This window comes from Poecilia reticulata, unplaced genomic scaffold (assembly GCF_000633615.1).
Source record: "Poecilia reticulata strain Guanapo unplaced genomic scaffold, Guppy_female_1.0+MT scaffold_468, whole genome shotgun sequence".
NCBI lineage: Eukaryota > Metazoa > Chordata > Actinopteri > Cyprinodontiformes > Poeciliidae > Poecilia > Poecilia reticulata.
The window spans coordinates 1-12,909 of record NW_007615230.1 but is presented as its reverse complement, the minus strand read 5'-3'; the positions used below and the strand labels follow the sequence as shown (position 1 = coordinate 12,909).

Genomic DNA, 12,909 nt, shown 5'->3' with positions numbered 1-12,909 from the left:
TTAGATGCCCTAGTGGGGATTCAAATAGGGTCACTGACACTTTTTTTTCCCCCTCCCATCGTTGTTCTTAATAAAACTGTTGCTTGCCTTTTCAATGGCTTGGGACCTCTACAGTATCTGCTGCCTGTACAGTATACAGCTTGATAATATGGCGAGTATGTCCAAAAGAAAGTTTGTTCAGACTTTGGCTGTTTATTCGGCAGTACAGAGGCACCTCGTGTAGAAAAGGTAAACGTAGTTCTGTCCACCTCTCATTCTTGCAAAAAAAAAAAAAAAAAGTTCAGCCACTGAGCCACGGCATTAACTTGTATTCTAACAAGATTAAAATATATTCGTCCTGGGGATTAGCATAGTTAGGTGTCCTTTTGCCTCTTTTTTTTTCCTGCACTGGTGCGTTGACAGTGGGCTTTGATCTGTGTTGCGAGGCAAGAGTCCTGGCTTGGACCTAGCCATTCGAGTGCCAAGTGTGAAATTGGCCTGATGTCATCCCTATTCTTCACCTTTTACATCTTTCACCACTTTAATTATGTTTCCGCCACAAAGCCTGGGCACCTCTGAGCAGATTCCACTCTGGCCGTAGGAAGCATTCAGAAACTGTGGGTAAATGACACAGTAGGGGAGGAGGAGGATGGTAGGAGAGGTCATAGCAGGATGGGGCCCTTTTGTGTGCAGAGATATATACACTGATACTTTACTTGATGCATCCCACACTCTCTTCAGTAAGTTTAAGTTTCTGTAGTTTTCTTTGGACCAATAGGCCAAGAGATATTGATGTACACCAAAGTTTTAAAAAAAACTTACGGCTTCAAAATCTCCCATAAAATCCTGTCATACTATTGTTATGGTTTAAAGTTGAATGAAATACCAGAGAAATTAAAGAACTGATAAGAGGTTTATAGAGCATAGAGTAAAGCAGCAATGCACCTCCCCCCACTTGGTGCTGTGCACTGGTGGTCAGCTAGCTGGAAGAAGGCTACTGTATGTTTCTTATGTACAATAAAGAAATTCCAATAGATAGTTGTGATTTGGAAATTAAAGAAGCATTAGCTCTCACAGCTACTGTGAAACTAGTGTCTGCTAAGCAGCAAATTGCAGTCTGGCCACTTTAGCAGGTGGTCTGACTGATAAAGCATAATATCAGCCTGTTAAATTTTTGCTAGTCTATAAAGAGCAGATCAGCAATAAGAGATACTATTCGACAAAATAAACCCTTGAAAACGGATTCACCATGTATATATAAAAAAAAAACAAAAAAAAAAAAACACAAGATCTCATTTTTAACAGAGAAATGTTTTTGGAGCTCACCAAAAGGTGCAGTTAATGCTGAAACTGCCACTGTTTGTAGGCACGGGCTGGCATCAGATTGTTAGGTACGATAACTGAAAAATGAAAATATGTTATGGTTTCACACTATTAACAAAAAATCATAAAAAATATGGAACTTATTTTAAACTGAAAACTATTTAATCCTACTGTCTAAGATTACATAGCATATTGATTATTGCACTTTTTCTTGTGTTTTCTCTTATGCTTATTGACTGTTCTTGTTTCTCCTGTCTGAAAGTATTTCCCTACCCACCTAAATTGTCTTTATTGTAATCAAAGGGAAAGTGTAGTAGGATTTTTTTTCAGCCAGCAGTCCACCAGTGCGTAGCAACAAGTTGAGGAGGAACAGGACTGTGTCACTCCATATAGACACGGAAAAATAAAAACACTTAAAAATTAGTATGACAGAGAAATTTTGTGGTTTTCAAACGGTAACTCTGGCCCTTTAAAACCTTGCTGTATCAGTAATTTACCTATGCTTAGTCTTCCTGTGTGAAATATGTTATGTAACACTGTAAAACATTTACGAATGAGAAAGTATTGCAGTGTAAAAGTCAATAAAATATAATGTTAACTTAAAACTTGCTTAACATTCTTGTTTTTATTCCGCGTTACTTTTCCAGTCTATTTTGACTGGAAATACCTTATATATTATATATTGCATTCTCAGTATGTCTTTCACACTAGAGGATGTACACCAACGTCTTCATTTCCTGTGTAAATAATTATCGGCTTATCTGCCGATAACCACCTAGTGCAAATGTGAAGACGATTTAAGAGGTCATAAGATATCTTTTGTATAAGGCGATAAAGATGTTTAAAGATGGTGGATGTGCGTTTCCTTCTTGGTCTCCTCTTGGACTCTCCATTAGCATTAACTTCCAGAATCAACATATCTGAAATCATTCTAAATGAAGACATGAGTAGAGATATCTGCTGCAGGTAAAGTATTAAATGCTCGTATCTTTTGACAGAATCTCACTTGAGAAATATTTAATCTCCTTTTCAAAATCATCCACAGATAACGCATATTTTCTTAATTTCAAGGGGAATGCGCCCATGTTGCTAAACAGCTTTAGTTTCTGTTCATTCATTGGTGTCCCTATCTGAACTTCCCGCAGCTCCTCTTCCTGTGAACATTCAGATGAAGATTCCTATTGGTTGAATGAAGGATCAAAACAACAGTGGAGTGTGTGTGTGTGTGTGTGTGTGTGTATACGTGCATGCTTATGCGCGCGTGTGTGTGTATGTGGGAGAGAGAGAACTAACAGAAATGAATGGAGTCTGGGGAATGTGTGGGAGAATAAAATGAAATACAGTGATAAATGTGTGTGTGCATGTGTATGTGTGTGTAAGGCAGACTTAGTGTATGAGTTTAGAGAGTGAGAAAGCTGTGTGTGGAGAATGGGTTACTAAGAGAGGCGGAGGTGGGGAAGGGTGGAGGATGGAGGGAAGGGGGGGACAGCCACCTGCAGCCATGACGGGCTTTGACCTTCATTGCTCTCTTTACCCTCCCTTCCCCCCACCCCCTCCCTATCTCCCCCACTCTGCTCCCCATTTCTGCCTCGCGATAGAAGCTCAGGCTCCTTTCAGAGGCAGCGAAGAAGACTGACCGTCTCGAAGACAGTGCTGGGAGCAGCCCCCAATCTGCTCCAACGCTAGTCGCTGGCCGTTAGACATGGCGTTCAAAGACTAGCGGTGCAAGTATGGAAATGCAGATAAGGCATTGTTGAGGAAACATGCCTGGGAATTGTTCAAGGTTTTCACTTGCATAATGTTTGGATGTTTGTTTGTTTTTGTTTTTTTGCAAATGTTTTAATCTGGAAACTAATAAATGTGATTTTGATTAGATTTCATGGAGATTTTTTATGTTTATACATACATTTGTGAACATGTAATGTATTTTTTTTTGAGTAAACCAACATAATAAAGGTTTTATGTATGTATGTTCACTAGCTGACTACAAAAAGAGCCAGAAACCTACTCATGTATAATCTCCAAGGTTTTATTTACTCTTTTGCGGCTTTTCAGGAGGCAGTTAATTACACAATTAATACATGATACAAATTATGTACATTTATACCAAAGAATACTTCCAACATAAAATAAAAAATAGCATTGTATTCTACAACTCTGTGTTGTAATTTCATTTAAACATGTTCATATATAGATAGATATACGCTGATGAGTAAATTCATAATGTCGTACCAGCAGTTCTCATAAAGGCATTAAAACTTGAGTAAGTCTGCATTTGAAGTAACACTGCTTCTCTGATTCGGCACAGTTCTGTTTCAGGAAAAAAAGTTCCAACTCGAACTTTTTAAGGCAAAGTGTGTTTCTGTTTGGTGGATTTTTCTTTCTTTTTTTTTTATTCACACACACTTTTTGCAGATGCACAACAAAAGGAAAAAAAAAAACACATTGAAAAAAAGGCAAAAAAGTCCACAATTTGGTATGGATACAGTCTGAAACTCGATCATACTTTTTTTTTTGTCGATAAAGACCAAAGTTAATAAACACAGTTGTTTTTGCCCAAAGTACAACAAATTGCAGCTTTCATGCAAAAAAAGGCCCCATAAACTTTTTTTTTTCATTCACAAAGAAAAACAAACAAAAAAGGAAACAAAAAGAAGTTATTGCAAGATAAACAAGCAGTGTAAACACCTCAGATATCTATTCTAAAGCAACACTGGTCATTGGATAGATTTTTTTCTCAATATAATCTATATAAATACACATATGAAGTCCTTTCAACAACGATAAGAGATTTGTAATACAGTCACTGACGGAGTTCCCTTCTTTTTATGATATATGGATATGCAATAAAAATGTAAATAGAGAAAGATTTACCAAGAACATCCAACAACCTGCATGTAAAAGTCTAAAGATTGCGCAGAAATGGTTGTCTTCATTGTCTTTATGCTACAGAGTTGTTTCTGTGACTCAAAAGGCAGCATTATAGCCTTTGTTTAGCTACAAAAAATGATTTATATTGCTATTTTAAACTATAATAGCTGCACTGATGCATTGGCATATAATGAAGAGAACACGCACATTTATTTAAAGGCTGTGAGACGACCATAATCATATAAGCAAGGCCTACCTTTGTGTGTTAGTTACAAAAGAAAATTAAAATATTTTGCTCTTTCACTTCCAGTGGCGGTTTTTGAGATATGGCTATCTCCTCAGGGCTGCCTGGTCTGGGTGCGCCATGACACAGAAAGGAGAAAGAACACATCTTAAACTGAGAAAATTATGAAAAGCATTGTATGATTAGTGGTAAAAAAAAATAAAATAAAATAAAAAATAATAATAATCTCTACTGATATTTTCTGTAATTCTTATGTATTATCTCTATTTAGAGAAAAAAGATTCCTTTTTTAGAGATGCACCAATTAGATTTTTCTGGCCAATATTCTGCTTCCTATGAGGTATGAGGTGCTAATTCTCATTTTTATGAATTCTGATTTTTTTTATGTCAACAAACTAAGACACATCAAAGAGAAAATAAAATGTTTTGCAGCTTCTTTGATAGGTGTAGTCTTAATTCAAACAGCAAATGTTGACAGTACAAAATTATTGCAATTTATGCATGAAGAATATATAACTAACCTTAACTTGATTTTGAACCAAAGACAACTGCATCAGAGTACACACTGCTAGTTGATGTGTTTACAGACACAAATTTGCAGATCAAAGATTAGAGCTGTTTAAGTAAAAAAAAAAAAAAATGCAATTTTGATGTATGGCCAATCGATCGGTGCATCCCCAACTCTTTGTGTTCTAAACAAACATAACAACACAAAAATGTAGATCAATTATAGGTTCAGTATGTGTATCTCTAAATGATTCTGCTAAATTATATAATAAAAACATTCTCTGTAAAATAGGTTTTGGGTGTGGGTTTTCTTTTTTATACATGTATTGGGTGGCCAAAGGACAACCTCGCCCAGGGTGCCATTCCTGCAAGAAACGCCACTGGTCACTTCCAACAAACTGCATTACAACAACAACGCTTGGGGGACAAAATTAAATAAATAATTAAAAAAAATAATAATGCAGTGCCCAATTAGCCCTAACAAATTTCGCTGTCCACTTTGCACGCAGAAAACAACCAAGAAAACCAAGCGAGCATGGCATTAGAAAAACCTTGTTAGCATATTTAAATTCACAGTAGCCTGGATGCAGCAGAAAAATATTCTTTGGACTTCAGTTTTTCTTTTTTTTTCTTTTTCTTTTTATTAATTTCCCACTTTACTGACAAGTAAAAACGTCAAGTGCCAGTTAGTTAAAATGTAACACGATGACAATCATGGATAGCAGTAATCCTTATACGGCTTATAAAAATGGAGAGTGTAAGCATTTGTAGCCCCGGGAAGGGGGCGGGGACGACAAAAACAATGAAAACGTACCTTTATACATATTTTATAGACGTGATATTGCAGAAATATCTCTGTTTTTTTTTTAAAACAATTTATGCTGGTAAAGGCTATACACTGGCCCTTTATTCGATCATATTATTGCATTGTAGGCTTGATTACACCTCCCATATAACGAAAAAAATCACTATAATATTCCCATAGGAACCTATAGAGGCCTATGGTTGGGTTAGAAATTCGTGTAGGGAATCTATTCATTTGTTATGGTTTCTTGGAGCCATTGTGTACATCCATGGTGAGTGATAAAGTATCTGCAGTGGTAACATTAAATATTCCTGTAAGTAGAGTTTTAATCTCTATATAAATCTATCATAGGATTACTATAGGTTCTTTTTCGTCAGGAGGCTGCTGTTTACTTCTCTGGGAATCAATCGCTGTCTGATTTCTCGTCTTTCGACGTGACGGTGGCGTGATTGTAGAGTCCCTGCGCCATCAGGTGCAAGGCCAGACTGTTCTTGGTGCCGCTGGCCTTCTTGATCTTGGCCCTTTTGTTCTGGAACCAGATCTTGATCTGGGATTCGTTCAGACCCAGCTCCTGCGCCAGATTCTGCCGCCTCTGCTCCGTCAGGTACCGGTTGGTCTGGAACTCCGACTTTAGTCTCTGCAGCTGCTCTGCTGTGAAGGCCGTCCGTGGTCGCTTGTCCTCTTTGTTGCTGGTCGATTTCTTCTTTGGTTTGCGAGATCTTGGCCCTGAGTGGGGTTGAGAGGTTGGGGGGGGGGGGGGGGGGGGTCAGAAACACAAGCAGTTGTTTGTCAGTATATATAAAAGAATAATTGGTCAAAAAATTGTCACAATAATTGAGTGCTGATATTTCTTTTTCGCCCATTTGCCATGTTGTACTTTTCTAGTTTTGTCCATAAAAGCTCCAAAAACTCGAGTTATGTATATGGTCAGTTCGAAATTTAACTATTTCCCAAAATGTGTAGTAGAAAGTGCTATTTCGTACCCAGTAAGCTGCAGTGTAGAGAATTGTCCATATTATCTAGTATTACCATCAGTAGCTCGATAAAAGTTATTTTAGTACAACCAGGGTTCAAAATCTTGCATATTAAATAAGAATCAACGGGCGCAAAACAAGAGTCAGAATTTAAATATGGAAATGAGGCGTAACACAATGGTTTCAGATCATCATTGACAATTAAACAGCAATTTACTCGAGATTTGAACGTTTCAATGGACATTTACCACCACCACTGATGAAAATACTTTTCTACAAAGATTAATAAACAGATTACAATAGCTTAAATACAAAACAGTTTGTTTGCGAAAACGAAATGGCAACGTGTGGAAATGAATCAGGATACGAATCGTCGAAGCAGCGAACTAACCACAAACCAGCCAAAACATGAACCAAAACAACTCCACCAGGAACATATTTTTATGGTTTCGACCAAACTACCTCACTAAAACGTGAATTGTATAATATTCTCCCAGTTTGCATTATGGAAATAAACACCGATTGCACCCAAAATCCGTGCGTAAAGCACACTTCACAACAAAAGGTCACTTTTTTCTCAAATATTTATTCTAATCGCCCGAAATACATGTAAACAAACATGCTCATCTGGTGCGTGTTCAGTTCGGTTTGTGTTTCTGTAAAACAGAAAAAACAAAACAAAAAAAAAAACATCAAAAGTAAAATTATCTGAATAACTTAAACCCAAATCTTTCGCTCTGAAAACTTGCAGAAAAAGAGCAAACAATGGCTTAAAATCTGTCTTAAGCTCCCAAAAGCAGTCATGCCTCCCTGTTGCTCTCTCTCTCTCTCTTACAAACGCAGACACACACTCACACACGCATACACATTGAACATTTACGGACACCCTCTAGTTTTTAGGCACTCACATTAACAGATTTCTGCAGGAAAAGTAGAAGAATCCGTGTTTTTGTTGCTCAGTGAAGAATTAAGAATTATTTTATCTGCCACTACCTTGTCGCTCTCATTCTTCCTCCCTCACTTTCTGAAAAACTCCCTGGCAGACGGGACGTGAACAGAATGTTGGATCTGAGCTGCTCCCATAACACGTTCAGTCACTTTTCACCTGGAAAGACGGCCTGCTAGCTCTTCTGATCCAAAACGTAAACGAAACAACTCTATATGTTGAATGAGAACTGAAGCCCTGCAACTGGTAGTAGCCCCCCGCGCCACTCTATAGTGTAGCATTACATAATGCATGAGAACAAGTTGTACTCCACTTTTTATATGCACGCCAAAAAAAAAAATCTTTAAAGACGTGTCTACTTCTCAGTGAGACATTAAATCACAGGGAGTTTATAAATACACCAAAAAGTTGACTGCTGCACCTTGAGCAGCGATAGTTATTAAATCACGTTGCTATAAACCCAAATCTAACTTTTAGAAAGCAAAATCAGACTCTACAAGTGTATCAATTGTTAGTTTTAAGGCTTTCCCTCGCCTGGAAGGGAACCAGCGCGCCTGTGTTTACTTGCAAAAAGGAAAAAAAAAATACTCCTAGAGTCTCGAAATTTCATAACTATACTGGGAAACAATCTATGCGTAAAGTTTTAAAAATGTGTAACTAATAATATTCTTGTCGAGAGCTAAAAAAAAAAAAATGTAAAAATTCTGCTCGCCGACACTAAATATTTATCCTCTTTTGTTTTCATTTTCTCAAAAGGCCTACTCTCCTCGTTCGAGAATTCTGTTTTAGGTTTAATAATAATGAGATAAATTATGTTTGTTAGGACCCGATGCCACGTTTTTGTGTAAATTCTATATCTGAATGCAGGTTGAGGTTCAAATACATATATATATTTTTTTTCGTATTTAGAAAAGTCTTTTTTTCCGCTTTGTGCGCTACACAGCGATCGTTCTCCCTACTGCAGCTAAAACTCGGTCAAGCCATCCTGGGTCAGTGTTACGGGGTATTTCAGGTTACAGAAAATATACGGGGATGTAGTAAAACAGTATGTGACCAACCTGAAGAAGGCCTGTCCGAGTATCTGGTGCAGTAGACCCAGGCTGGCCACAACATGGGCTGCGACATGGATGGGTTGGAACTGGCTTGGGAACTGTCTGAGTCTGAGCTTAGGCACTGGTCTCCGCTCTCCCCGCTCGGTTTCAGGGACTCCTCGGCGGCTTTCGCGGGCTTCTTGGGCCCGGTGACTGTGTGTGGAGTGGAGGTCCCCTCCGCTGGCACAGTGCTGCCCACCGGCTCAGTCTGAGGGGCGGCGGGGCTGCCGCGGCTCTCCCGCGACGCTGGGCTGCTCTCATCGCGGTGAGCGCTCACGTCCTTCTTGCGTCCGAAGTCCGGCCGGAGGATGTTGTCGATGAAAAAATTGGTGACCCGGTGCGGGATCTGCAGGTTCCCCGGCGCCTGTAGCAGGGGGAGGATGGCTCTATTGGATTCATCCGCGGACTCCTGTCGCTCCACCGCATCTCTGTTGCCGTGATCATTTTCTTCCATACTGATTCACTTTCCCCCACTTTATGCTCTTTAACCCCTTTGTCGCTCCCTCCGCAGAAATAAATTTTGCGAAGAACTTTGAGGGAAATTACCCCCCAAAAAACTGCACGGGTAAAATAAATAAACTCAGATACCAGTGAGTGCCTTGGACACCACGCAAAGCCTTGCCGTAGTGTCCTTTGAGAAAAGCATAATTTGTCTCATATATTCCCTTAAAATCGGGTTACAAGTGATATCTTAGAGCTAAAGCGCTTGCCATTTGCGCACCATCCAAATTTATACCACCATCCGATTTGTGCGTCCTCGGGAATGCCTACACCTAAACTAAACTAAGGGTAAATAAAGAGGCTCCTAAACTGATGCTCTAATACTCTCACTCTGGAGTTTTGTTCTTATTTTCAATGCGAGCCCCCCGAGTGACGTTCTCCCACCCTCCTCCCAGACACGTGCCTCTGACCAATAGGACGGCAGAAACTGGGCCACATGACGCAGACTACGGAGCAGTCTACAAACGCCCCATCCTCGCCCTAGTAAAAGGGGAAGAGCCCTGAACATGTACGAGGTGGAAAGCCTAATTTGAATCCGGTGCATGCACACAGATACACCCAGTATTTCATGACATGTTGTACTTTATTTTTTCTCAGGACTTTGAGAAAATGTGCATTGTGAGTAGAAAAACAAAAACAACGGTAGGGTTGACATGCTCAGCCACGAGGATCCCCGGGGTTTAACAATCTCAATAACACACAAGGAAATCGGATTTTCATTGGTTTAATATGCCCCAGAACATATATGAATGATGTGAAGTTTAATTATGGCGACTTTTGTAGATGAAAATTAGAAATACTCATCAGCTGATTAACAGTTGAAAATGTGCCTAAATCAAAACTAATTCTGCACCTGACCTATTTATGGGGGGATGCAACATATCCTGGTGTATAACGTAGAAGTGAGGTGCTGTTTGTTGAATTTAGGCCCACTTGTAACAGTTGTGGTAAAATGAAGATGTTTATAGTTTAAACAAAAACGCTTTACATAAAGTCAATCTGGTGTGGATTATGCGTAAAAATCAACATTTGGAGATGAAGTAAAACAATATTGGATTTCTAAGCCATCATGTCACTATATTAACATTTACTAGATCATTGAACTTAACGACTTTTCTTTATATGTGTTTGTTTCCTGCGAAATGGCGTCACTTCATCTCATTATATGCAACTAAAAAAAGCGTGATAATTAAAGCACGATGGCCAGAATAGCCAACACTGATGTGCTTTTAGTATTTTAAATGTGATTGCTTTCTCCTGCCGTGACGCCTGCGGTCGCCCCAGAACAGGGTCCATATCCCTTTAAAAGAAATCAGTGATGCAAACAAACTGTTTTGTGCGCGCCGCTCGGGATCCGGAGTCGCGCCAAAGACAAAACTTTGAGTAACTTTGCTGACCACCTCCAAAGCCGAGTTTTCTGTGCTTTTCTCCCCCAATCAGTGAGGACGGACGGTGCTCCTCTGGCGTTTTGGAGCCGGGACGGTTTGCGTCAATAAGGTGGAATCTGCAGAAAGAGCGGCGGTGAGAGTGACTGAGTTAATTCTTTACTATCAAAATGCGTGCGTTGTGCTTTTAAACATCTTTTCCTCTTTTATTTTTGTTTGCAAATTTGATTTGGGGAACGTGTATATTTTCTAAAACGCTACCTTGGGCTTGACATGTTTTGTGCTTACTTTGATGGATGTGATCTTATAGCATTGTTTTATTATTGCTTGAATGTTTTTTTTTCTAATATTAGCTGTTTCTATTTGAAATTTTGGCATATGAAACTACTCTCGTCACATTTGGCTAGCTTTGCAGGAAAAAAAAAATCGCATTTTATGCTTTCGCCCTTTTGATTGCTGCTTTGTTTATAAAGAGTACAGGTATTGTTATTTTTGCAATTGTTTTTTTTTTTTAGCTAACTTATATGTGTCCAGTATTTAGTTTTTTTTAAACAATATTAGAGCAATAGCTTCATCGTGAAGTTAAAAATGCATATCTTATTTCCGAACCTCAAACATTTGGATTTTGATTACCTGACCACGACCCACCGCTTCTGTGCGTCCAGTCCAAACAGTGGCAAGTTGAGAGTGAAAGGTGTAATTAGACAGGCCACTCTCACGCTGCGATTGTTTCTCACTTGTGAGGGGAAGCGCAGATTAATGTTGAGCGCTAAATAAGCAGCAGACAATGGGTCCACAGACAGGCCGCTACCGCCTGGGCTTGGCCTCTAACCTCCCCAGCAAAAAACCAGGGGCGTCTGGAGGAAATGACACCATTGCAGACTCTGAATTAGAATGGGGAGGCCTTTTGTGCATTACAATATATTACATATTATTCAACCAAGCCCCCCTAAAAGTCGTATTATCCCTGAAAAAGGCAGAAAAACATTATAAAAATTATTTTTTATTAAAAAAAATAGACGAGTCTAGGACAGATAGTAAAGCTCGGAAAATTTTAGAAGATTTTTGTTCCCGAAAAACAGGTAAAAATAGTCACTTTGATGCAATCATTCTTTTATATGTTCATTTTTGGCAGGCAAGCGTCCATCGTGGTCACTATTGTCCGCTTTGTTAAAGGAAAACTGAAAATTAACTGCGATATCATGTTTTTTTTTTTTGTTAAGTTGCCCGCGTTTAATGGTATGCAGCAAAAATGACTATTTCACCAGTTTATGAAATTATTAGCTTTTTTAATTTTTTAATTTTTTTTATTTATTTTTTTTACTCGAGTTGCAAGATTTTCGCAACTCCCCTTAACCAGCTAATTTCCTGTCTGGTTAAGGGATCGCAAATGAATCCCTTATTTTACTTTACCGCCTTTTAAGCTATAAAAGGCTGAGGTGTTTTCTTACAGCTGTTTGGTTTTGTGAGGTACTTTGAATTAGGATTTTTGCTGTTTCATGCAAAACCATCCTGCAAATAAATAAATGTACGCCAACTCTGTTGTCAAACCGGTTGCCTTTGTGCACTCCAAAAGTGCAGTAAGGCTTATGTCTTTTGCATTCCACCTAAATGTGCAATAAATAGTTAAAACATGTGCAGTTTGGGCAAAGGTTTTTGTTTAAAGCTAGTTTTCTTGTTGTTTTGACTGTTTACGCTTTTAACAAAGAGCCATGCAGCTGTTGCTGTGGTGCAGAGGAAACCTAGTTTATGGATACCAGTCATAGGCCTCGATGTCTGCAACGATTTCACATGTTGAACGAAAACATCACGTCCTTGCAGGCCCTGCAGCCGCTTAAATTTCTTGATAGCTGCGCATGGAGCAAACCCATGCATTAAAAAAAAATATATATGTATTTGTATTTTTTGCAATAAACATTCTATTTACTAATCATACACTGAAATGCTTTGCTTGTTTCCATTCCAGAAGTCCACACTAACAAATACGACCTCTATTTGCACTGTTTCCATACGCTGGAATGTGTGCGTGCGTGGCCTATATATATAATGTGCGCGCGTATTTTACCTGTTTTTCATAGAATATTTTTCTAATTTTGTGAAGACAAAGCAACAAAGCTTAAACTTATATATCCCTGCATGTAGTCAATGTATATGGCAACATCCACATATAGCTCCACTCCCCCTCCCTCTTCCTGACTCGTGCACGCGCGCGCACGTAGACATATCACCCCTCCCTACGCCTATAAATCAATCGCGCGCGTTGTGCGCATGTGCCCTGTCCTT

At 39.0% G+C, this 12,909-nt stretch overlaps 1 protein-coding gene across 1 annotated transcript; it reads right to left on the bottom strand.

Annotated features, from left to right (window-relative positions):
- Window positions 1–3,228: 3,228 nt before the first annotated feature.
- Window positions 3,229–12,903, bottom strand: LOC103461021 (homeobox protein engrailed-2a-like). The gene is made up of 2 exons (XM_008403340.2): window positions 8,708–12,903; window positions 3,229–6,455 (listed from the first exon to the last, which is right to left on the bottom strand). The coding sequence occupies exons 1-2, from the start codon at window positions 9,192–9,194 to the stop codon at window positions 6,133–6,135; spliced, it is 810 nt and encodes a 269-aa protein (XP_008401562.1). The 5' UTR covers window positions 9,195–12,903; the 3' UTR covers window positions 3,229–6,132.
- Window positions 12,904–12,909: the final 6 nt, after the last annotated feature.